This window comes from Gobio gobio (genome assembly GCF_949357685.1).
Source record: "Gobio gobio genome assembly, chromosome: 6".
In the NCBI taxonomy this organism is placed as follows: Eukaryota; Metazoa; Chordata; class Actinopteri; order Cypriniformes; family Gobionidae; genus Gobio; species Gobio gobio.
The window spans coordinates 8,958,061-8,985,663 of record NC_137102.1 but is presented as its reverse complement, the minus strand read 5'-3'; the positions used below and the strand labels follow the sequence as shown (position 1 = coordinate 8,985,663).

General features: G+C 41.6%; 1 protein-coding gene across 4 annotated transcripts in view; it reads left to right on the top strand.

Annotated features, from left to right (window-relative positions):
* The window catches only part of LOC307128410 (sickle tail protein), an 86,826-nt gene that overhangs the window by 37,446 nt on the left and 21,777 nt on the right, over positions 1-27,603 (top strand). For all 4 annotated transcript variants that reach the window (XM_079820255.1, XM_079820254.1, XM_079820252.1 and 1 more), the window contains exons 2-5: positions 3,579-3,859; positions 11,636-11,831; positions 22,571-22,769; positions 25,576-25,669. In XM_079820255.1, coding sequence (XP_079676381.1) covers positions 3,579-3,859; positions 11,636-11,831; positions 22,571-22,769; positions 25,576-25,669 — 770 coding nt within the window. The remainder of the gene's footprint in view (positions 1-3,578; positions 3,860-11,635; positions 11,832-22,570; positions 22,770-25,575; positions 25,670-27,603) is intronic.

Here is a 27,603-nt window from a genome sequence, read left to right as displayed (position 1 = left end):
TTTTTTAAGAGGTTAAGTGCTCATGGAAGAGTTGAGTTTTTAGTTGACTTTTGAATGTTGTCAACGAATCAGCGTTTCGGATGGCGGTGGGAAGATCGTTCCACCAGCTGGGAACGTTGAATGAAAATGTTCTGGAAAGGGATTTTTTGCCTCTCTGTGATGGTACTACAAGCCTTCGCTCCTTGGCTGAACGAAGGCTTCTGGTGGGGGTGTGGAGTCGTAGAATCGAGTCAAAGTATGCAGGAGCTGAGCGCGTGGTGGCTCTGTAGGCAAGCGTCAGCGCCTTAAACTTGATGCGAGCAGCGAGTGGTAGCCAGTGCAGAGAGATGAAGAGTGGTGTGAAGTGGGTCCTTTTGGGCTGGTTGAAGACCAGACGTGCCGCTGCATTCTGGATTACCCCTACCACTCCATCCTTACCCCTACCACTCCAGCCAAAAGACAATCGAGACACCCCTACCCCTTCAGTTGAAGGGAAATAGAAGGGCTAAGGGGTAGAAATGGGATTGGGCCTAAGTCTTTGTACTACAAACTACAGGTCACATGAGGTCTCCTCAGTGAAGCTTATCAAGAAAGGGAGGATAGCAGCACAGTAAAGGATGAGTAATTTGCTGCACATACCATAGAATATCTCCTCTCTTGATAGAAGTTTCTTAGATGTCCTCATTAAGCAATAAACTATTTCCCTAACAAGAAGCTTGAGATGCTTCAAATGGCTACCATGAGAGAGGAAATTAGATGGGATTACTGCCTGTCTCCCATTAGCTTCCCATGATGGAATGTGTCTGTCACAGCCAATAATGAGGCAATAATTCTTTACAGTAAACCTGTTGGCACATTCACCAGAAAAAGGTTAAGACTGAAGATCCATGGAATAGTCTGTTTGTTAAGAATGGCTGTTTATGGTCAAGCTGATGTGGGAGTCAGCATACGCCTGTCTTGTTGCATTTCGAACTCTGTGCCATTTCTCAGGTTCCATGAACGATGGAAATTAAATTGTGCATTGCTTGCAATATATCAAGTATCATGGTACAGTATCTAAAATATTTTTTAAAGACTTGCAAAGCTGTTTTATTGTATTAGAAAATGTATAAATGGCTCCCCTACACATTTACAACATAAGAAAGTTTTGATTAAATGTTTATGTCCAAACTAACTGTGATTGCTCTTTATTTTACAGTACACGCACTTTGGGTGTACTTAAAAGTACTGAGTAGTGTATACATGGGTTAAGTTAAAGGGACCCACTTTATATTAGGTGGCCTTAACTACTATGTACTAACATATGAATTAATAATTTGATACAATACACTTATTGTGTACATACATGTTTTTACATTGTACATGTTTTACATGTACTTAGGGTTACGGTATGGATTAGGGTTTGGTTTGGGGTTAGTTGCATTTAATATGCATAATTTACTGTATTTTACAGTGTCCTTATGTTACACGTTACATGTACTTACCATAGTAATAACAGTAAAATATGCATAATTACATGCAACTAACCCTCAACGAAACCCTAACCCTACAGTATACATGTAGGTTATTATTATTACTCAGTACTCAAATATATAATTACACTGTAACACAGACACCTTAAAATAAAGTGTAACCTACTGTTATTACTGGAGTAAGTACATGTAACATGTAACAAGGACACTGTAAAATAAAGTGTTACCAAGTAGTATTATTTATATACAATTATATTATTAATTCATATTTTGAATGCGCTTTTATTTTTTATGTTCAGGTTTAATTTAAGTTTAAGTTTTAGTAAATATTGTTATGTGCTTTTGTCATTTTTATTAATTTTTTAAATATTACAATTTAAATTGGTCCCACTTTATATTAGGTGGCCTTGACTACTATGTACTTACATCAAACAATTAGTACAATGTACTTATTGTGTTTATATTGTATTGCAAAACACTTTTGCTGATATTGAGGTGGGATATGGGTAAAGTTAGGTAGAGGTGTGGTGGTGTGGGTAAGTTAAAGGTAAAGTTAGGTAGAGGTGTGGTGGTGTGGGTAAGTTTAAGGGTAAAGTTAGGGACAGGTGTGGTGGTGTGGGTAAGTTTAAGGGTAAAGTTAGGGACGGGTGTGGTGGTGTGGGTAAGTTAAATGTAAAGTTAGGTAGAGGTGTGGTGGTGTGGGTAAGTTTAAGGGTAAAGTTAGGGACAGGTGTGGTGGTGTGGGTAAGTTTAAGGGTAAAGTTAGGGACAGGTGTGGTGGTGTGGGTAAGTTTAAGGGTAAAGTTAGGGACAGATGTGGTGGTGTGGGTAAGTTTAAGGGTAAAGTTATGGACAGGTGTGGTGCTATGGGTAAGTTTAAGGGTAAAGTTAGGGACAGGTGTGGTGGTGTGGGTAAGTTTAAGGGTAAAGTCAGGGACAGGTGTGGTGGTGTGGGTAAGTTTAAGGGTAAAGTTAGGGACAGGTTTGGTGGTGTGGGTAAGTTTAAGAGTAAAGTCAGGGACGGGTGTGGTGGTGTGGGTAAGTTTAAGAGTAAAGTCAGGGACAGGTGTGGTGGTGTGGGTAAGTTTAAGGGTAAAGTTAGGGACAGGTGTGGTGGTGTGGGTAAGTTTAAGGGTAAAGTTAGGGACAGGTGTGGTGGTGTGGGTAAGTTTAAGAGTAAAGTCAGGGACGGGTGTGGTGGTGTGGGTAAGTTTAAGAGTAAAGTTAGGGACAGGTGTGGTGGTGTAGGTAAGTTTAAGGGTAAAGTTAGGGACAGGTGTGGTGGTGTAGGTAAGTTTAAGGGTAAAGTTAGGGACAGGTGTGGTGGTGTAGGTAAGTTTAAGGGTAAAGTTAGGGACAGGTGTGGTGTGGGTACAACATTACAAGGGTAAAGTTAGGAGCAATTACACGCAGGTAATATTTCAAATGTAAGTACAGTGTAAAAACATGTATGTACACAATAAGTGCATTGTATCAAATTATTAATTTAAATGTTAGTACATAGCAGTTAATGTCACCTATTATAAAGTGTGTCCTTTATATTTCCTTCTATTTTTGCTTTATTTCGAGTACACTATAAAAAGAGTTGAATCTTGTATAACTTAGTATAAAAAAGTTGACAATTGCTTATCTTATTTTGATTAGTTAAAGCAATGTAAAAACGCATGTTGTCATAACTTATTGATCATATAATTTTTTTTACAGTGTTATACATTTAAAAAAAGCTTTTTTTAAATCATTAAGTTAATGATAACACCACATGTGCATACAGTACAACTGTTGAATGGAATCGACATTCTGACTCATTGCTTTGTGGAAACTCCCCACTGGAGGGCCTCAATGCCATGCAGTCAGCCCGGGCTAATAATGAGCCATCGCACTCTGAGTGCTCGGAGACCTCTTTTGGCAAGGTGCAAGCTGTTTATGGGAAACAAATGGCCTGTTTGTAGCTTTGCTCAATAATTGCTCTCTGGGCCAGCAGCTGTCTGACTCTAAGCCGGTCATTGCCTTGACTGTGTTGCTTATCACACTAATTAATTGCAGGTCTCAAGCCAAGTACAGCCGCCCACTGAGTGTCCCTATCTAATCTGTATTCCTTTGTATATTTTCTTATGCCTTTAATCAAAGAGTCAGCAAGAAGCAACCAGAGGCTGTGCTCCCATGAGGATGTGGACAGCCACAGCAGAAAACAAAGCAGCGCAGATGAGAGCGAGCAGTCAGACCCCTGGTCCCCCCGCACCGTGCCAAGGAGACACACAGTAGGAGGGCCTCGCACTGCTGGGGACGTGATCATCATGCAGTCCCTCAACATGGACCAGAAGAAAGAGGCCTTTCTTGAGCATTTGAAACACAAGTATCCACATCACGCTTCTGTCATCATGGGGCACCAGGAAAGAATCAGAGACCAGGTAAGCTTGGCTCTGAAATAATCAAATCAGCTGTTGACTTTTTTATTTTATTTTAACTAAACACTAAATTAGGTTTTCAACTTGGTCTTAATTACTACAATGGACACATATGATAAAATAATATAGCAGCAGACAAGCACAAAAACAAAGGGTTGTCAACCGTGTGAACTATTGTGGATAAATATTTTCTTCAAATTTCCATTTTTTCTCTGTTAATCATTGCATTTAGTTATTATAGCCTGGTCAATTAAATTCCATGACATTAAATATTTCTATGAATTTACAGTTCCAACCTTTACAGCTGGCCCCTCAACACACATGCTGATATGATCCCATATTTCATCTACATAGCACACTGAGGTATCCTTATATGATCTACACATGTATCACCTGACTCTTGACAGATTAAGGCACACTGACATTTTTATTGCTGCTAGTTTCCGCTTGACATTTCCATTGTATCTTTGCCAGTTGGATAAGTTTGAGTGGTGTAGTCATAGCTTAAACGCTTGCAAGGGTTATTTGAATATGCTTAAATAAAAATAAGTCTAATTAAAAAATAAAATAAATGTTTAAAATTAAAAACAATGTTTACACCTGCATTAAATAAATAAGGTAGTCTAAATTATAGTGAGGCCACTGTGTGTGTGTGCGTGGGCATGTTTTTCTATCCTGGTGGGGTCTTCAACCTGAATGCACACAGACTCATGGGGACCTAAATTGAGGTCCCCATGGGTACAAAAGCTTATAAATCATACAGAATGATTTCTTTTTAAAATGTAATAATGCTGAAAGTTCTGTGGGATGGCTGGGTTTAGGGGTAGGGTTAGTGAGGGGATAGAATATATATACGGTTTGTACAGTATAAAAACCATTAAGCACATGGAGAGTCCCCAAAAAGATAGCGCGCCAGACGTGTGTGTGTGTGTGTGTGTGTGTGTGTGTGTGTACGTTTTTCTCCCTGTGGGGACTTCAACCTGGAAGCACACTGACCCATGGGGACTCGTGTCACTGTGGGGACCTACATTGAGCTCCCCATGAGGAAACAAGCTTATAAATCCTACAGAATTAGTTTTTTTTTTTTTTTTTTTTTAAATATAAAACTGCAAGTTTTGTGTGATGGGTAGGTTTAGGGGTAGTAGGATTAGTGTAAGAAGTAGTATCAATAGTTGCTTTCAAACGCCAAGAACAAATAGCCTACAGCAGAAGCAGAAGAGAAACCCACGTGCAGTGTATACTCGGAATGTAAAATAAAGCGCGTACCTGTGAGCGCGCCTTACGTCACTGAGGGCCAACGTCAACTGCCATTGGTCGATTGCTGTCGTCTGCTTTTTAATGTCTGATAAGATTTGATTTAGAATTACATTTCAATTTAAGATAAAAGTATGTTTTTTATTAATATCTATTATTATTATTATTATTATTATTATTATTATTATTATTATTATTATTATTATTATTATTATTATTATTATTATAGCCTAATACACATATTTAATAAATGGACTTGAAATTTTGACTTGAGTTAAAATATTATATTTTATATTATTAGTTTACTGATAAAGACAATAATACAGAACGCATGTAGGAAATGGGTTTCTCGAAAATCTTCTAGTGTTATTATGTGTGTCCACTGTCCGCTCATGCCGCGATTGACCAATCAGAATTAAGTAGCCCATTCCAGAGAGGGTTGTAATACATTTTAGTATTTAACAATGAATACGCCCACCAATACTTTCAGAACTAACTGTCGCCAGTACTTGCTCACTGTTGTAGTAAACAAGAAGGTGATGGAAAAAGGCACATTTCGCAACCTCGTCTATTGTAGCCCAACAAGTCTTTCAGGTAAGTTCATACAGGTGGGTGTGTCTCTGAGCTGACGCTGATGTCACGGCTTTCAGAGATCACCTCAGACAAACTTCTGCAGCGATCCGCATCTACGCCAGGCACGAAACCAGACTTCTTGCCATTGACATTTGCTGTTTATTATCTGGAATATGCCCTGCTCCATTTTGTGAAGAGTCCAGGTGGAAGTTTTGCATCAAGGTATTGTGAATCAAGTTCAAATGACAATTGTTTTACAGTGTCAGCAAATCTGTGTACACAGTAGACTTGTCTCAACTCGTTCTGTCTTGAAGGAAATTATTTTACTAATATTGTATAGGTTTAAAATAGTTAAATAACGTGTTCATTGTGACATTTAACGAAATTATGAGCTTTTTAGCTAATGAATCAACCCATTGTCTTGCAAGTTATCTGAGTAATGCATGTGAAAACTGAACATGTAAACAGAGAAGTCGACATACTGGTTTACTTTTGGATCAAAGTGCTCAAAAAGAAGGACGTATGCAAAACTATTCGAATATTATGGATATTATATCATATTATGAGATAAAAACTACTGCTAGTGCTAGTGTACCCTAAATAACTATGGTAATATCACAGTGTTTTCAACATGTATGTTATACCATGATCTGTTTGAAGGACTTTGGAGTAACATACAAATATGACAAAAAAGTTAAACGTACCATGCTATTACCATCTGATACTTTACCATGTTATGTGCACGGTTCCTCCAGAGTACTTTTTTGGAAGGGTTTCTTGGGATCTTTGTTCTTCTTTTAACTTAAAAGTATCACTTACGCTCCCAATAACTGGTTTCTTTCAATGCAATGTGTCTGTCTCTTGATTATATATATATATTGCTTTTCAGTTTTGGTAAATTTTCTTTGTGGCCATGAGTAATATCATATCACGCCCCTGGCACTGAATAAAACTGAAGCCCATCCAGCGGAGGGAGTGTGTCTTTCATCCTCCTTTCACTCTTTCGTTCTTTCTTTCTTTCTTCAATATTCTCCAGACTCAGAGAGAATGAGGTATGATTTATCTGACCCTGCCAGTGCTTTCAAAGACCTGGCATTAGACCAGCTCAGACGAAGCATGGTCTGTGGCCATTCATCTGCCTGTGATTAGAGGAAAGTGCAGTGAACCGTGTGACCTGCTCCCCTCAAGCCCACTCTTATGCTTTAAACTGCTGGGGTTTTTTTTAGGCTTCTTTTGGTTTCCTGGCATTCTGCAGGTAACGCATTCTGACAACGCTGAGTGCCAGCGTATGTCAGCACGGCATGCTTATGCATGTGGAATAGGTAAACAATCTTAAGAATGCGACCATATTCATTTTATTCAATCCACATAATAAAATGTTTAACGTACAGTTGCATTATGCATGTCTGAAATGATCCCACTTGTCATGCACCATTAATCTGGGCACTTTTTTTCAAGTCAACATAAAAGCCTATTATTTGCTCTTGCCGCGTCTGTGCACACCGGAGCGATTGTTAGTCGACTCACAATGCAACACCTGTGTAAAGATAACATCAAACTCATATTCATCACTTTCAAGTCTCAGCCTGGACCTTCAGAATGAAAGATTTTTGGATATGCCTCCTTGTGAATTGCCAGAGCACTGTTTTCTGTCAGTCATCATAGTTTTTGACTTTGAAAAATGTACTTCAATATGGTGTCAGTGCAGCGGTTTCATGAAAAAAGTGAAGATGACCTCTTGCATTCTTAGGGCCGTTCCGTTTTGCGTTCCACTGTCCTGTTTTTGCCATTGTTTTTCTATGTAAACATGCTAGACAGACATCTTTGACCGTGCATCTTTGACTTTTGCAGCGTCTCACTAAATGTTCTAAAAAATGCAGCACTCAAGTTAAAAGAGGTTCAACTCTAGAAGTCCATCTAGAGATTGCGTTTTCTTCCATACCATTGCCCTTTGTATTGCATTTTTGCATTCCATTGTACTGCTTTCCCATTTGTTAGATGGAAATTTTTGACCATTGCGCTTGCATTTTGCTTCTTTTGCATTTTTTTTTTTTTTTATCAAGACGTGCCATTCTAAAACAGGGCGCTCAGTTAAAATACGTTTTTGGGTCTCTCTAGACAGTTTTTGTCACGCTGTCCTGCATTTTCGCAAAAAACATGTTTGACTGTTGCACTCGCACTTTGCAGCATCTCTCGCATGACACACCGTTCTAAAACAGGGCACTCAATTTAAAATAAGCTACATTTTTAAGGAACACTTCTCTAGACCTTGCATTTTCTTCTGTTGAACTGCCCTGTGTTTTGCTTTTTTAAACAAGAGACACTTTTTTAACCATTTTGAAACATTTAGGGGCATACAACGTGTTTTTATATTCCACTGCGCTACTTTTCTATTGTTTTATATTAACGTGCAAGACGTACGTGTTTGACGGTTACGCTCACGTTTTGCGTCGTTTGCTGTGTTTTGTGCATGACACAGAATTAGGCATGTGCCGGTATCATGATATGAACGTATTATCACGATCGTTGCAAAAAAAGTGTTGTCATACTATAACAGATTTAACAACTTTCTTATAACAAAAATAACCAAACATTTAAATACAATAAAGCAATACACAAAAATGTATAACGTAAACAAATATTTAAAACAGATTAAAGATGAATGCATTAACATTATTTTTTTTTTACAGTTATTATTCTTTGATAATGTTAGTTAAAAAACGCAACTGTTAGTTAGTGTTAGATCAGGTCCATTAAATAATACAGTTACAACTTTTGATTTTAATAATGTGTTATTAAATGCTGAAATGTACATTTAACTAAGATTAATAAATGCTTAAGGAGTATTTTTAATTGTCAGTTTGTTAATGAATGAACTAATGTTTAATAATGGAGCCTTATTGTAAAGTGTGTGACTGAACAACAATCAGAACATATTCAAACAATATCTAGGGCATGTCATTTAGTCCAGATTAAAATATAAAATGTTTAAGTTTGAAAATGAATAGCCTTAAGTCTTTAAGTATTAAGACTGCTAGTGTGCTTTCTTTTTATTTGGTAGTCGCCCTTGTCATTAGTAAATAATCGTTTTCATTTAATCTCTTTTTGGCACATGAATTCAAAGTGTTGAATATGTTTTGTGTATCACATTGGTTATGTGATGAGCACCGTATGGTTTTGTTTATGAGGGTTACCGGGGAAACGGCTGCATTGCTGCTGTTCCGCCAGCGCCCTCTGCTGTCAGAGAGTGAATGTGCGTCTCCTTCACTCGTTCCGCCATGTGCTCGGCTCATGCACGTTGGGCTTGTTTACATCAGTGTGTTCCTCTTTGACATATTGTTAATTTTAAACGGTTGATGGGTAAAGTATTTTTAAAATGCATTCTAAAAATCTGAATAATTCGTAAGAAATAATTATTCACGGTATTTTGAAGTGCTCACGATAACAATATTGTGCATGTTCATTATTGCGGTATATCGTATTACTGTATACCGGCACATGTCTACACAGAATTCAAAAAGTGTTGTGCTCAAGTTCATCAACTTTTTAAAAAGTAACTCTTTTTTTTTCCACTGCGCTGCATCTCGCATTTTTAAATACGAAAACACATTCTGTGGCTGAACCGGTTATGACCTTTACTCTTAAGTATCAACTTCCAGACTTGCATACAGTGCGTCATGGAGAGTTTCTAATACAGACTACTGTCAGCAGAGATCCTCCCAAAGGAACAATAGTAGGCCTATTTTTTATTTGCATGACACAAGACATCGAAAGTGTCTTAGTTTTTGCAGATTTGTTCAGTCAAAACATGTTTAGAGCACAAGCTAATCTGTGGGGATCCTCCCAAAGGAACAATAGTAGGCCTATTTTTTATTTTTTATTTGCATGACACAAGACATCGAAAGTGTCTTAGTTTTTGCAGATTTGTTCAGTCAAAACATGTTTAGAGCACAAGCTAATCTGTGGGGATGCGCAAAACCTTAGTAAAATGTGCAAAATAATGGTTTGATTTAACTATAGTTCTGAAAAGGTGTTTACAGAAATGCTTCGAGACGCTTTTGGAAATGCCTGCGTCAAACGCAGAGTCTAAGGTGTAATTGTGTGCTTCTCCCCTGACCTCATAATTGCGTTGTCACCAAAACCACAGTCAGAAATGAAGCAGTGCAGTGTATGAGGATTAAGTTCCTTCGGGTCATGCAGGGTGGTAATCTGACAGGCGTGCATGTCAGAGCAGGTCAGTGTGCGTGCTGGCATTGTGATGAGACGCTCTCTGACTCAGTATATGTGGCCTTCTGCCTGTCGCTTCTTCTTCCTATTGCCGAGAAGGGAGCAATGACTGCAGCCTCGGGGTGAAAACCCATCTTCAGTGAACTCGGCATATCCATCGTCATACGTCTGCTGTCTGTGTGTGCCCAAAAGGTGCTATTGCAAGGACAACCACGTAGATGCACTTTAGTCTGTGAATATAAATAGGCTACAAAGGAAAATGCCTGTGCCAGAGTGCACTAATTGGTCTTTGTGCGTTTTACTGCTTTTGTGTCACTGGAGATAAATCAATCCATTTTCTTTTTTTAATGCAAGCTAAATTACAGGACTGAGGCGTAATTGACTTGAAGACGTGTTGACGATTTTATATCCACGTGTCGTGCAGCAAAAAAAGGAGTCAGACTGCTAGTGTGCCTTCTTTTTATTTGGTAGTCGCCCTTGTCATTAGTAGATAATCGTTTTTGTTTCATCTCTTTTTGGCACGTGAATTAAAAGTGTTGAATACTAAATGAAGGATTGTAATGTAATGCATTGTTTTGTCTTTTTGTTCTCTAAGATGTTTATTATTTTACTGAATAGATCTTTGTCTGTCCATTTAGCATTTCTCCACCATCCTCTATGACCTTTCGATGGCCTTTTATTGAGCATTAAAGTTTATGACTGTACCTTTGCTCACATCTTGACATTTAGAAGGCCCCACACAGTTAATAAACGTATAAATTGTTTATAAATGTTTACCGGTGCAGATACTACACAGCCGTGTTGTTCTTGTTAGCTAAAACTAAAACTATAGCTGAAGTTGAAGTACTATTACATTTCTAAAATGAAATAATAAAATATATTAAAGGGAAATAGAAATATAAAAAATATAAAAATGACAAGAGCACATAAACAAGGCTAAATCTGAAACTAAAAATTAAAACAAAAAATGTACAGTACCTGTCAAAATGTTGGTTATAGTTTTTAAATCTAGTCTCTTATGCTCTTATTATCATCAATGTTGAAAACGTGTTTTGCCTCTTAACATTTTTGTGGAAACAATGATACCTTTCAAACATTTGTGGGAAGATTAAAAAAGATACTTTAATTCATCAAGGATGCATTAAAATGATCAAAAGTGACATTGAAGACATGTATAATGTTACAAAATATTTCTCTTTAATAAAAGCTTTAATAAATGCAAATAAATGCTGTTCCTTGGAACTTATTCATCAAATAATCCTAAAAACAGCATCACCATTTCCACAAAAATGTTAAACAGCGGTTTCAACATTGATAATAATAATAAATGTTTCTTGAGAATGATCAAATCAGCATATTAAAATGATTTCTGAAGGATCATGTGACACTGAAGACTTGAGTACTAGCTGCTGAAAGTTCAACTTCACCATCACAGGAATAAATTACATTTTAAAATATATTCAAATAGAAAACAGTTCTTTTAATTTGTAATAATATTTCGCAATATTGCTGGTTTTACTGTATTTTTGATACTTTTGACAGTACTGTAAAAGCTAATTCAAAATATTAATAATACATTAATTTAATACAAATAATACTAACTCCACCCAAATCTTTAGGGTTGAATTATTTACACAAAAAGTCTTTTGTGAAGTGTTTGATGTTAGATCCAAATCTAAAAGCTCTGTCTAACCTCTTTTTTGATCGTTTTGTGTTGTCTTGTAGATCAGGAGTTCTGGGCACAGTGTAACCCCTCAGTCTGCTGTAGGAGAGCCGGGGGATCATCTCTCTTTGGCCTCCTTTGAGTCTCTGGAGGCCATGTCGGAGGCAGAAGCCCCCTCCGCCTTCACCCGAGGCAGCCGCTCCCGAGCGAGCCTCCCTGTGGTCAAGTCAAATAACCAGACCAAGGACAGGTCATTAGGTACAGTACTGACTCATTGTTTTCACTTGTGGGTGTGTCTTTGATTTATTTGTTCTTTCTTCGTTGTTGTGAGTAGATATTTTGAAGTAGTTTTAATAAGTTACGAATCAAGTTTTTTAAGTCAAGATTTATGGCAGGGTTGATGTCGGTCAGATATTAATAGATTAAGATAATTGCCGAATCTATGTTGCACATTAAAATGGATGGTCAATGTGTTTGAGTCCCTGTTGTTATTTTAACACAATATTTGAATATTGTGTTAATGAATTCATTCAAATTAATTAATATTGTGAATTAATTCTTACTGAAACGATTTAAATAGCATCATTATTAAATAAATAGATATAAATTAATATAATATAAATTCCAACACGTTGTGACAAAGTTCTTATCTTTGAGCATGTCAGACCAAATGTTGACACCATTTTTTTAATTCTTTGCTATTTTGCCAGCTGGCCTTTTAGAGATAGTTTTTTTGTTGTTGTTGTCACTCCAAACACGACACATGAATATAATGAAAAGTAGATTCATATATATATAATGTGTGTGTATGTGTGTGTGTGTATTAGAGAAGCACAGATGTAACAGCCGCCGATATTCATTGGCTGATTTTTTATCTATTTAAAGCAATCGGTTTATAAATTTACTGCTTTTAGGCACTGAGTTGTACTGAGTTGTCTGTTACATAATCCAACGTTTTCTTTGGGTATAATAATTAAATACTTGCCAAAACAAAAAGAAACCTGTATAAAATACAGTAGGGCTCGACAATATGGACTACCCGGGGTCAGCGTGAACGATGCTCAACTATTCAAGCGCAAAAAAACACGAAAGAGATCTATACTTATTCTACTCACAGTGTGAGAAGTGAAAAATTATATCAAAATGTTGGTAATGACCTAAATGAACGTAAACAGTTTAGAAATAAAAAAAATTGTTCAACTCTTAAAGTGACAGCAGCCTAATATTCCTGCTGCAATGCTGTCTGTTTTAATGTTAAGCAAACAACAAAAGACAAAAAAACTATTTCTACTCTTGTAGGGATGCACCGGTTGAGCGGCCAAAAATCGGAACTTCCGGATAAATCGGCAGAAAAATTCAAAGAAACCGGCCGGTTGACGATCGCGCGCAAGAAGCAAAAACCGGCCGGTTTCTTTGAATTTTTCTGCCGATTTATCCGGAAGTGCGCCCGCGTGCACATACGCCTATATTGCAATCATTCGCGAACATGTTACTTGTGTGTTACAAACGGAACCTGGATAACTGAGGGAAGAGACGAGATACGCGGAAGGTAATGAAGAGCCGCTTTCCTGCGCGAGCTGAAGTTGCGCGAGCTTACCTCTCCGCCCTGCACAAGTGTAGATAGTGAGCGTTTGTTCAGCTCAGCTTCTCACGTGTTGGATCGGATGAGAACGAAACAGACTAACTTGTGAAAAAGCCGAAATACTTCTTTTTGTAGCCTAAAGAAGAACATGCATGCATTTTAGAAATGAAATACTGTCAGTTCTGTAGCCTATAGGATGATCATTTATATTTGGTAACACTTTAGAATAATGGTCATTAGTTAACATTAGTTTACTACATTAGTTAACATTAACTAAAAATGAACTGCACTTATAAAGCGTTTATTAATTTTTGTTAATGTTAATTTCAACATTTACTAATGAGAGATAACTGCATTATTAAAGTCTTGTTAACGTCTCGGTTACGTATGGTAACCCTCGTTCCCTGAAGGAGGGAACGGAGACGTACGTCGGTAATAACCGACGAATTGGGATCACTTCAGAGAGCCCCTATCAGCTTCGAGAACTTAAGAACAGGCCAATGAACAATTGGCGTGCGAGATTTGCATCTCGCGCTCCGCCCCGCGCCGCGGGTATAAACGGGAAGCGAGAGCACCGCACTGACGTTTTTCACTGAGGAGCCGAACCAGTGACTCGGCCAAGCAGTGATGGAAGGAACTGTGGCGACGGGACGTACGTCTCCGTTCCCTCCTTCAGGGAACGAGGGTTACCATACGTAACCGAGACGTTCCCTTTCAGTCGGTCACTACGACGTACGTCGGTAATAACCGACGAATTGGGATCCCTATGGAAAACGCCACAGTTACTACCACTTCCAGCGCCCAGCGAGAGCCCCTCAGACCCCGTTCTGAAGCGGGCGGGAAGATTCACGCTAGAAGAGTCATACTGCTGTTCCGCAAGACCCATTCAGCAGACTTGATTGGATAACGCTGGGAAAGCGTGCCCGAAGGACGCTGCGGGAGCCACATCATGCCCGGAGGGAGTTACCATGTGGAGAACACGTATGGGCTGGCCGTGGGCAGCACAACATACGGAGTCCCAGGGGAGGCCCCGGCCTAATGCAGGCGGGGGACGACACCGTACTGAGACGGCAGAGAACTCTGCCAAGGGAAAGACACGAGCTCGCCGTAGGGAGCTGTACCGTGGAAATACACGTATGGGACCGCCGTAGGGGTCACGACATACGGAACCCAGCCTGACACAAGTTCCACCAATGCATACGAGTGCCAGACCTGGCGTCGGACGCTCCGCAACATCCGACTGCCGAGGGGTGCGGAGGACTCAACAGGGTTCGCCTATCCTGGGGAACTCGACTGGAGAAAATAAGCGCACGTATCCGTTCCAGGGGAAAGGAATGGCGCAGCAAGCCGACACTAGAACGGGCACTTCAGTGAAGCTGACTATGGGAAGCGAGCACACGAGAAGCCACCGGCTCTACACGCAGGCTATAAAACCTAGCGAACGTGTTGGGTGTCGCCCAGCCCGCAGCTCTACAAATGTCTGTCAGCGAGGCGCCACGAGCCAGCGCCCAGGAAGAAGCTACACCCCAGGTGGAGTGAGCTCTAACCCCGAGCGGGCAGGGCACGTCTTGGGATTCATACACCAAGACGATGGCATCCACTATCCAGTGGGCCATCCTCTGCTTGGAGACAGCCTTTCCCTTCTGCTGTCCTCTGTAACAGACGAAGAGCTGCTCTGAGGTCCTGAAGCTTTGCGTTCTGTCCACGTAAGTCCGGAGAGCACGGACGGGACAGAGCAAAGCTAGGGCTGGGTCTGCCTCCTCCGAAGGCAGCGCTTGCAGGCTCACCACTTGGTCCCGGAAGGGAGTAGTGGGAACCTTGGGCACATATCCAGGCCAGGGTCTCAGGGTCACCTGAGAATCACCCGGCCCGAATTCCAGGCACGATTCGTCGACCGAAAATGCCTGCAGGTCCCCTACCCTCTTAACTGAGGCCAATGCAATCAGGAGTATTGTCTTTAGAGACAAGATCTTAAGCTCTACTGACTGTAAAGGCTCGAAGGGCGCCCTCTGCAGTGCGGTCAGCACCAGAGACAAGTCCCAAGAGGGTATAGAAGAAGGGCGAGGAGGATTTAGTCTCCTCGCTCCCCTTAGGAACCTGACGATCAGATCATGCTTGCCTAAGGACTCACCATCAATGAGGTCATGGCTTGCGGCGATGGCGGCAACATATACCTTGAGGGTGGAGGGAGACAGCCTTCGCTCCAACCCGTCTTGAAGAAAAGATAGCACAGATCCGATCGAACACTTCCGGGGGTCTTCTCGGCGAGAAGAGCACCAGTCGACGAACAGGTTCCACTTCAACGCATAAAGCCGTCTCGTAGAGGGGGCTCTGGCGGAAGCGATGGTGTCGACTACCGCTTGCGGTAGGTCACCTAGAACCTCCGCGTCCCGTCCAGGGACCAGACATGGAGTTTCCAGAGGTCTGGACGCGGGTGTCATAGGGTGCCCCGTCTCTGAGACAGAAGGTCCTACCTCAGAGGAATGGGCCAAGGAGGTGCTGTCGCGAGGAGCACTAGTTCCGGGAACCACGTCCTGTTGGGCCAGTACAGAGCTACCAAGAGGAGATGCTCCTCGTCCTCCCTGACCTTGCACAGTGTCTGTGCAAGAAGGCTCACTGGGGGAAACGCATATTTGCGCAGAGCCCGGGGCCAGCTGTGTGCCAGTGCATCCGTGCCGAGGGTCCCCTCGGACAGGGAATAAAACAACTGGCAGTGGGTCGTGTCGTGGGCGGCAAACAGATCGATCTGTGCGGCCCCAAAGCGACTCCAAATCAGCTGGACCACCTGGGGGTGGAGTCGCCACTCTCCGGGAAGCACTGGCAACCGTGACAGCTCGTCGGCCGCACGATTGAGCAGGCCCGGAATGTGGATAGCACGAAGGGACCTCAGATGCTTCTGACTCCACAGGAGGAGATGGCGGGCGAGTTGGGACAAACGGCGGGAGCGTAGACCACCTTGTTTGTTGATGTACGCAACGGCCGTCGTGCTGTCCGTCCGGACCAGAACGTGCTTGTCTTTGAGCGACCCTTTGAGGCGGCTGAGAGCAAGACGAACTGCCAGCAACTCTAGGCAATTGATATGCCATTGCAGTTGGGGCCCCGTCCACAGACCCGATACTGCAAGCCCGTTGTACGTGGCCCCCCAACCCGTGGGTGAGGCATCCGTGGAGACAACATGATGCCTGGACACTTGTTCTAGAGGCACTCCTGCCCGTAGAAATGAAGGGTCCGACCACGGGGTGAGGGTTTGGCGGCATCTCGGCGTCACTTGGACACGGAGGGACCCGCTGTGCCACGCCCATCTCGGGACTCGGTCGTGTAGCCAGTGCTGAAGCGGTCTCATATGGAGCAGCCCTAGCGGCGTTACTGCGGCTGCTGCTGCCATATGCCCCAGGAGCCTCTGAAAATGTTTCAGTGGAACCGCTGTACTGCGTTTGAGCGTACTCAAGCAGCTCAGCACCGACTGGACGCACTCCTCTTTGAGGCGCGCAGTCATGGCGACCGAGTCGATCTCCATCCCGAGAAAAGAGATCCTCTGTACGGGACAGAGTTTGCTCTTCTCCCAGTTGACCCGAAGACCCAACTGGCTGAGGTGCCGGAGCACCATGTCCCTGTGTTCGCACAACTGCTCCCGTGACTGGGCAAGAATCAGCCAGTCGTCGAGATAGTTGAGGATGCGAACACCACGCTCTCTCATGGGAGCAATGGCCGCCTCCGCGACTTTCGTGAAGACACGGGGCGACAGGGACAGCCCGAAGGGCAGGACTTTGTACTGGTATGCCCGTCCGTCGAAAGCAAAGCGTAGAAACGGTCTGTGTCGAGGGAGAATCGAGACATGAAAGTACACGTCCTTCAGGTCGATCGCTGCAAACCAATCCTGGGGACGGATGCATCTGAAGATGCGTTTCTGGGTTAACATTCGGAACGGCATCCTGTGGAGGGAGCGGTTCAGGTAACGCAGGTCCAGGATCGGTCGTAACCCGCCACCTTTCTTGGGTACAATGAAGTACGGGCTGTAGAACCCAGACTTCATATCGGCTGGAGGGACCGGCTTTATCGCGTCCTTCGCCAGTAGGACAGCGATCTCCGCCCGAAGCACGGGGGCATCCACCCACGCAATAGACGTGAAGTGAACGCCCCCGAACTTGGGCGGACGCCGGGCGAACTGAATCGCAAACCGAGTCTGATGGTACAGATGACCCAGCGAGACGGGCTGGGGAGCGCTAGCCAGGCCCCCAGAGACCGAACAAGCGGGGTCATCGGTACCACAGACGTACCCGCAGCAGGGCAGCGAGGCGGAATGCAGGGACCCCAGGACGACATGGGAGTGGTCCGTGTAGGGGTCTGGGTCTGACACACGACCTGCATCCGCTGAGGGGGTGCGCGAGTGTGGGAAGGCCGCTTGAGTGCGTTCCCACAGCCGGCACCCCCTGCTGGCGATTTGGAGAGGCACCAGAGGCTGACAAGGCATGGGAGCGTTGTACACCGCCCAGCGCGCTCTCCAAATGAAGGAGGGGCTGAGCGTGGCAAGGCTTTGTGGCGTTGCACACGGTCTGCCTAACCTCCTTCCTCAGCGGGGAACAAGAGCGGCGAGGCATAGCGTCGCGCACTGTTGTCCACACACCGCTGAGAAGAGGGGAATGAGAGTGGCGAGGCTTGTAGCGTCACACACTGCCATTCTCGCCCTCTTGTGGGGAGGGGAATGAGGGCGGCGAGGCTTGTAGCGTCACACGCTGCCATTCCTGAACTCCTGAGACCCAGAGATATTGGAACTGTTCTTCTCTTTTTTTTTTTTTTTTTTTAGATATATATTTGGGTACCACTGGCTGTTTTTAACCCCAGTGGCGGAACAGAATTACTAATGGTTTTTACCCGGCCCTCCTCCGGGGGAAGAACAGTCCCGAACCAAATCCGGGTCAATGGTGTTTCTGGACATCGTCTAGCCAAGGGCCAGCGCTGTGCGCAGCTCAACCTCGGCTGAGAACTACCCTCATGCCCTAAGCAGGGCGGAGGTGGCCTGCCAGTGGCACTGCCACCCCACCGATGAGGGTAGTGAGAGAGAGGAAAATTTTATACAGATTATGGCCCTATTGGTGTTCCATATTTTGCCACCAATAGTTCCATAATGCAAAAGCCTTCCAACGCACATCCGGGAAAGGCAAGAGGCAGGCAAGGCGAATTATGCGTTGCACTATGCCTCAGCCACCCGGGAAAGCATGGCTGTCGAGCATGAATCGGATTCAGCACGAGCGCCCACTATTATAGTGGGAATCTCAGCATCATCTTCATTTTCAACACATAACAGCCCTCTCTCCGATGCAGCGATTGACATCTGTCCTCTGCTAGAGCCCCAAACGAAACGCTAGGTCCTTTTTTTTTTTTTTTTTTTATTATTTATTTATTTATTTTTTAGGACCAGCAATCCCATCTGTAAGCTACCGGCAGACATGTGAGACAGTGGGCGTGGCCGTGAGACGGCACACGGCGCGCTGAACACTCAAGCCCTTATGAAAAAGGCAAGATGAACAGCGCGCCGACGTGGCCATGCTCTCATTAGAGAGCATAGACCACCCACAAACACTGTCTCAACATGCGTAGCCGCCGAGTGACGCGCGCTGAGCTGCCGTGGCAACCCGCGCTGTCACTCGGCAGCTAGACGGCACACGGCGCGCTGAACACTCAAACCCTCACGCGGAAGGCGAGATGACCAGCGCGTCGACGTGGTCCCGTTCCCCTGAGAGAACACGGATCACCCACGAACACAGTCTCAACATGTTTATGCGAGAGGGATCGTGGCCGTCAGGACAGGAAACAACCGCATCCAGAAACGCACGAGTGGAATGACGTCTTGAAAAAGACGCAGTGTCACACCCGTGTTGCTCTTTTTGTGAGGAACGCTCTTTTAAGAGAGTGCTGAAGCACCCAGGGAAACCGCGGCAACACACAGGGGATAGTGCAGCCTGTGTTTGCACTCAAAGAATGGAACGCCCACCGATACCAACAGATTGCTGTGATAACAGCAGTTTGTTCCTTCTAGCAGCTTGAGTTCGCGGTCCCGCTGGAAAGCGCCGTCACACCAGCACACGATCCTCTTCTCTGTTCTGATGAATTCTCTTTCGCTGAAAAGACAGGAAAGCAGTCTCTGCAACTTCAAACGCCGGTTCGGCTCCGAAGTGAATGACGTCAGTGCGGTGCTCTCGCTTCCCGTTTATACCCGCGGCGCGGGGCGGAGCGCGAGATGCAAATCTCGCACGCCAATTGTTCATTGGCCTGTTCTTAAGTTCTCGAAGCTGATAGGGGCTCTCTGAAGTGATCCCAATTCGTCGGTTATTACCGACGTACGTCGTAGTGACCGACTGAAAGGGAACATTGGTTAATGCACTGTGAACTAACATGAACAAAGCATGAACATCTGTATTTATATTAACTAACGTTAACAAAGATGAACAAATACAGTAACAAATGTACTGCTCATAGTTAGTTCATGTTAGTTAATACATTAACTAATGTTAACTAATGACCATTATTCTAAGTGTTACCTTTTATTTTACTTTAAAATTACATTGACTTAATTTGATTTAAAAAGCACCTGCTGTAGCATCTTAGTTTTTTTCGTTGCACTAAACATTATTTGATTTAACATTTTGGAACAATTATATACTTTGGTTTTATTTAATTTCACTGGTAAAGACTTTTTTTTCTTTACACTGAATTTAAAAACAAATGCTGATTTAAGTAACATCTTTGTTTGGATTGCAGAATATGCAGTTGTTGCCTTTAATTTCACCTTTCAGCCTTTTAATTTCCAATTCAATTTCCTGTTAATTTCAGATTGCGGACTTGTTTTCATTAGCCAAAAGCCAATTTAGCCTGTTAAATACCAAATAAACATCTTGTTCATGTATACTTTCATTACTTTATTGTGTAAAAAAAAAATCGGAAATCGGTATCGGAATCGGCCAGTTTTCTTGAAAAAAATCGGTGTCGGAATCGGCCATGTAAAATCATGATCGGTGCATCACTATACTCTTGACTAAAAAACCTTTGTAACTTTAATAACGATTAATGTATATTTAATATATACATAGAAGAATAAGCCTATATTCAGCTCTTAAGTGACAGCAACCTAATATTCCTGCTGCGCTGCTGTCTGTTTAAAGGGTACATAACATAGTTTCAGCCAATCTCATGTTAATCTTGAGTACCTATAGAGTAGTGTTGCGTCCTTCATATCTCCGAAGAGTCTTTAGTTTTATCTTATTTATAAAAGACAGATGCGCTGTACCGATTCTTTCCGAAAACACCTGAGCTCGTGCAGGCGTGCAGTGGGCGGAGCTAAAGAGTCACGAGCACACACACACAATACATCATGGCATTATCCCTGGATAACTTTCAATTCACTATACGTTTGTGTTGTTTACATTATATGCACTTGCGCGCCGATTGCCAACAAAACACAGACATTTGATGCAGTTTCACTTACCACCTGCGGTTTTGACTCGTGACCGGGAACAAACAAACACTTGCAGAACTCCATAGCTGCTCCGGAAAAACAACCTGCATCCACTGTTCCCTTAACGCTGGGTTATTTGGGAAGCTGAACAAGGTTATCTTTCCCTCACAACAAAAAACACATTTCTTTAGTGGCATTTGTTGATGTTTCATGGTCTAAAAACAAAATGGCAGTGCTGCCGACGGCTTCTGTAACCCCGACAAAGCGTGTTGAAGGGTTTTGTTCTCGCTCTTGTTGATGTGCACACACTCATCCGGGGGAAGTGCCCATACAAGGTATTTCGAACTTCATAATGTCATACAGGGTCGAAAAAAACTTTCCGAAACTTGTTTGAATCCTGAAGGTGTGTATTTGGCACAGAAATACAGTCATACATCCAACTCTTTTTTTGAAATTTTGGCCATGTTTAGCATGAGAATGCATGAAATAGCATTATTATTACAAAACTAGTGCAGAGAAAACTCACAAAGGCGAAGGAGAACTTGGAACAGGAACTTTAATTGACCTGATACCTGAAAAAGCACTGTTTATTTCATAATATGTATCTTTGTTCTGTTGTATTTGTTCTGAATATCAAATGGATCCAATCCATGCTTAATAGAAGTTGTTTGATGATGCAGCAATAAACTAGCTAGTATACCTTAATGCATTAGTTTTTGAACTTTGCTAATTTAAAACATGATCAAAACACTAATATATTTTAATGACAAACTTTTAAATAAGAGAGCAAATGACAAATACCGGTATATAAATCGGCCAGTAGCTGTTTGTTAAAATCGGTATCGGCCAAAAAAAATCCTATCGATGCATAAAGTGCATAAGTTCGTTTTTACTCTACCGACCAGGGGTGCGTTTCCCGAAAGCGACGTTAGCCAACCATGGTCGCAAGTTCCATCGTTATCAACATCGTTCAACGAGTCTGTGTTTCCCAAAATCATAGTTCCAACGAACGTTCGCGAACAGCATCGCAAAGTTGCGTGGTTGGAACGACAGCTCTCGACCTGTGGTTAGAAGCAGAGTTTCTTGTTTGCATGACTTGTGGACTTAATAAATCCTTACCTTGAGCAAAATAAGCAAGCTGACATTCAGGACAACCTATATCTTTTATTTACAATACATACAAATGTCATTTACGTCTTTTAGTTTGTCAAGAGATTTAAAGCGCTGTTTTTAAAGAGTGCGGATATTTGCGTACGTGCTCTAGTACGTAAGGACGCGCCAATGATTGAATCGGGAAATAAAGCAAAATAACAGAAAAATTTAATTAGTCCTCAGATGCTATGTTCAAAATTTATAGCAAAAAATCTAGCATTAATTCAACCTTAATCGGATTCATTAAAAGCAGTTATTACTCCACCACCTGCGTGACATCATTAACCAATGTGGTTGAACGACAAATTTGTGACAATACGATTTTGTGAAACAGTCGTCAGTGGCTAGTTGATTTCTTCAACGATGCATCGTACTATGGTAGTTAAGCAGTGAGTTACGTTGTTGTACGAAAAACGTACCCCAGTTCAGCATTGCATACAATTGGGCATTCTTTCAATTTAATTAGTAAAGTTATTAATGTGTTATTAATCTAGATGTATGTTTAAACATATGGTTTATGTTACAGCTAGGGAGCAAATAGTTCATTTTGCTCCACATATCTGAAGTCATATGGCAAGAAAATGCTTACACCGCATTCTTCCCAGACCCCATTTGTGTTGTCTCAAGGGAATAATTTAATAAAAGGTCTAGGACAGAATGCAGTTGTCACCATTTAAACATTGGTACCATAAATAGTCTATATTTTGTTCTGTATGCATTTAGGGCATATTTATAGTGTTATACAGCTTTACTCATTCAATAAGAGTACATATTATGCTGGTATCAATCTCTTATTTAATTTATTCTTAGGTGTCCTCTACCTGCAGTATGGAGAAGAGACAAAACAGATCCGATTGCCCAACGAGGTGACCAGTGCAGACACCATCAGGGCTCTGTTTGTCAGTGCCTTCCCCCAGCATCTCACCATGAAGACACTGGAGTCCCCCAGTGTGGCTATATACATCAAAGATGACATGAGGAATATGTACTATGAGTTGACTGATGTCAGGTGTGTGTCTTGCACTACAGGATCTTTTTTCCACCCACTCAATTGTTTTTTTCATGAATCTAAAAAGTGTCATATGTTGAATTAGCCTGGCTCCGCCCTCCTACTTCCGCTCAATTTTCATTTTCCTTCAGTAGTCCGCCTGGGACTGCGGTATATTCTTAGGTTTTCTCCGAACAAATTTTTACCGGTCCAATCAGCGAACAGAGGGAGTGGCTGAGAACGATGACGGTGATGTTGTGCGCTAGTTTGAGTTGTAGTTCAGTAATGGCGGCGGAGAAAGATGCGAGCGAAGCCATTCATTCCGTTGTGGCACCACTGCCGAATATCCAGACGTTAAAGCCGGAGCAAGAACAATCTTTGCTGAGTTTTGTTGGTGGCCATGATGTTGTGGCCCTCCTCCCCACAGGGTTCGGGAAAAGTTTGATTTTCCAGCTCGCTCCGTTAGTGGTGAAGGAGTTGGCTGAAGCCCTATTCGGACGGTAATTGTTTCTCATGGGGTCGGAAGGTATTGTCATCATTTACAGTGGTGATTTTATTGCTGTCCGTCTCCCACCACCCGCGTAAATCCCCGGCCGAATTACCTACTGTTTTAGACAAACGCCAAGGTCGTGTGGTCATTTAATTGCTGTCCCAATCCACACCTCGGAGTTTTCAAGAATATATCACTTCAAAATACACTGTTTATTTCCTTTTTGACCACTGCAGAGCACCGTGCGGTTGCGCTTCGCTGTAATTTGGATGCATTTCTAGACTTGTATTTCTTTAAATGCTGGCAAGTACTTACAAGAGCAATATATTTCATCACCGCTCAAAAAATAAAAATAAGAAAAGCACGTAAACATTTGAATTGGGCCGTTATTTACGGCAGCATTTATTCTTATCATACCAAGCATATGACATTTTATTTACTGCATAAAATCGTCTCAAGGACCACTTGAGCAACACGTTCCCGATCACAAAACTCGCCCCTCCACTGTGAATAAATCTCAATTAAATAATGCTTAAATCGGAATGTCATCCTCAATAAACCCGTCTCCAGCGTGTTGCCTCCGATCATTCGAATATTGCACTTTAATAATTATTTAATCAACATCATCCTCAATAAACCCATCTCCAGCATGTTGCCCCCGGTCCCTCGAATATTCTGATCTATTATGACCTCTGAGCTGTAAAGCTGCCAGAATAATAATAATAATACGCTGTTTGTTAATTGGCCAGAGGAGAACTGGCACCCCGACTGAGCCTGGTTTCTCCCAAGGTTTATTTTTCTCCATTAGGTCACCTAATGGGGTTTTGGTTTCCTTGCCACTGTTGCCTCTGGCTTGGCGTGCTCAGTTGGGGACACTACATTTTTCAACTAAACATCGAAATAAATCTAAATAATAAACTAAATTAACCATTTAAACTAAATTACTGATCGAATTATTGATCTAAAGCCCACACTGTCACTGTATGATAATTGAAATGAACTGATGACATCAGCGTTTTTTCCAGAATGGCTATACAGCTGAATAAAATTATGCTGCATTATTTTCCTGTTTAACACTGTAAAGCTGCTTTGAAACAATCTACATTGTTAAAAGCGCTATATAAATAAAGTTGACTTGACTTGACAATCCGAATGCACGAGTTTTAGGTTTTATCACTGAGGTGGTGTGCACAATCTGCACAGTTATTTTTACGGACTTCCATGTGAGAAACAAAGGTGAACGGCGCATGACATACGTCACGACCAAACGTTAGCGATTGGTTATGGCAGATCCAGAGTGGCTCTGGGCAGATCCAATAGTTTTAAACTTAGACAGAGTACCCGCCTTCAAGGAAGTAAACGCTTGTCAATGGAGAGTGGCCAGACTCAAAATGTAGAAATGAAATGCACGAGAGTCTGGTAAGACCAGGCTAATGTTGAATATGATTTCACAGAAATTATCACAGAGATTCCCTTTTACAGTGTGGTTGCTTCTTAAGTGCAGAAAATTGCAGGTAGTGCTTGATTACGTTCAAACGTTTGGGTGACTCCCTTTTCCACACCCTACTCTTCACTGGCCCGCGGCTTCCTAATAAGTCAGCAGGAACAGAAGAGAGAGTGTGATCAGTCTGTTTTTCTGTGTGTGTGTGTGTGTGTGTGTGTGTGTGTTAGTTATTTGGCATAGGATGGTGTTGTTTTTTTTAAGAGGCTTTATAGTTACAAGGAAGGAGCTTGTGTTGACACGCTTGTTACCTTTCTGTCATAGTGCTCTGTTATTTTCACCAAAACACTTTGGACTCTTTATCACCAAAAACAAATATATACATATATATTTTTCAAATGTTTGAGGTTAATAAGATTTTTTTTTTTATTAAGAAATTAATAGTTTTATTCAGCAATGATTTATTGAATTAATCAAAAGTGATAATACATTTATTTTAAATAAATGCTGTTTTTTTTAACTGCCTATTCATCAGAAAATCAGAAAAAAGTATCATACTTCCCAGAAAAAGTTTAAGCAGCACAACTGTTTTCAAAATTGAGCAGCAAATCGGCATATTAGAATGATTTCTGAAGGATCATGTGACACTTAAGACTGGAGTAATGATGCTGAAAAGGCAGGTTTCCCATCACAGAAATAAATGACATACAAAATATAGAAAATTATTTTTGTTCAAATAATTATAGCATTGGTGAGCATAAGAGACTTCTTTCAAAAAATGTGTACAATTTTACTGACCCCAAACTTTTGAACGGTTGTATAAAATATGTAAATTTTGTTGTATAAATACAACAATATTAATGTTCTAAAATAATATATACAGTATTTCTTTACAGGAACATCACATCACAGTCTTGCCTGAAGGTGTATCATAAAGACCCAGCCCAGGCCTTCAACCAAAATGCAAGAGCCAATAATGGAGATATTAGGGTGAGTGACAGAGTGTGACCCCAGTCCCACAGAACTGTCCCATTATTATTACTCTTCTTCATGTTCAACTCAAAAATTATCATCAATTCGAAAAGCTCTTTTTCTTTTCAACACCGTTTGCATCTGGTGTTGACAGGTGGCATGAGCGTGAAGGATAAGGTTAAGGATTCTGCATCTGTTCTTTTGAGCTCAACATTTGAAGCAAATACTTGCCACACCCATTAATGTTGGCGGGGGGCCAACTGATTGGTCTCTCCACTGCTGCACAATTATGGGCGGTGATCTTAAGCAAAACAGATCGACTCTGCTGAGATCTTTACTGTATGTCAAAGGCACAATAGTGTTGCCACGCTGTGTTGATTGACATCAGGAATGTAGGTATTGCAGAATTTTGCCAGAGACCAATGAAGCTAAACGGTGAATACATTTTAAAAAGCCAAACAATGTCTGTTCCTTATCTTATTATGCAACAAATGGAATTTGAGTTGAGTAACGGATTTCATTTAAAACATGCTCCAAGCATCTTGCTCTCTGATCAAACCCATCTGCTTTCCATGAATCACTTGTCAATTTATGATATTGACCTACAAATGTACAGTTGGATGATTTTGTAACTTAATCACATTGAATATTGCTTTAGCTGCTAGACATAGTTTTGGAATGCATAAGAAGAACATGAAAAAGTGTAGTGTGATTATTTCAGGGCAGAGCGTTACACGTAGCGTCATAACTCTTAAAAGGATGAGTTAAATATTTTGGTGCTGTGGTGTCATTTGCTTTATCTAATTATAAGCACTTCTGGAAAAGAGTACAGTGTCTCCAGCTATCTCATCCATATCTTAAGTTAAGCAGGCCATGGAGGATTGGGAAGAGCATGATTCAAAGCCAAGGCTGAAATTCCTGGGCCGGGTGTGGGGATGAACTGAGGTCAAGCTCTCAGGAGAGCACTGCAGCGGATGCGTCTGACCTTGTATTTCTCAGCTCTAATGAGAGTGCAGAAGGGACCAGCTCCTGTCTGCACCACCACACCACCCACAACGCAAGCAGCCTGCTGTTTAGCGAGGCTTATGCATCTTTCATAACCTCATCTAGTGTGGAGAACGGTGGCTAGATGATATCAATAGAACAGACCTGTTTCCAAACCAAGGCAATTAACTGGATTTTAAGCATTTTTTTGAACATAGTTTGTTCAGAATTGTTCTAGCGAACAATTGCGAAAGTGCATATTTGCATATCAACTAGTGTGTGGGTGTCTGAACAGCTATTCCACTAGTAAGCCCTCTATAATTTGGCTGGCTTAGAGTTATGTCCACCTGACTTCAGTCAAATGTGGTTCTTGAATAATGTGATAGATATCATGTTATTGTTAACTTAAACTATAAAAAAATCATTTTTTAATTGATATATATATATCTAAAAACAAATACTTAAAAAATGTAAATGCATAACAAAATGACTAAAACATAAATTAAAAGTGAAATGAAAACTGATAATATAAAAATAAAAGTTCATTCAAAATATTAATAAATACGACAACATAAATAACACCAAAATAACACTGATCGATATTCTGCAATTAAATGGGCTATATAACATAACATTTTATTGCATAGTATTGCCAGTCATGGGAAACCTGGAAATATCAGGGCTTTTAAAAATAAAATTATAAAGTGCTTTTAAGGGATGGAAAATTAGCTTAAATCTTTAAAAAGTAATTGAAATTTCTATAGCAAATATATTTTCCTCCCATTATGCTCAGCACTACAGTTGGCTAAATTTTTTTCTTTGGGAGTTTAGTCTCTGTTGAATGATTTTGAATATTCACTAATTGAGGGAAACGTCATGGAAATAATGCATAATGTGCATAATGACGTGCACATTGCATTTTTTGAATTCGTTTTTAGGAGTGATGCTTTGATGGCTGGAGAAGTTAA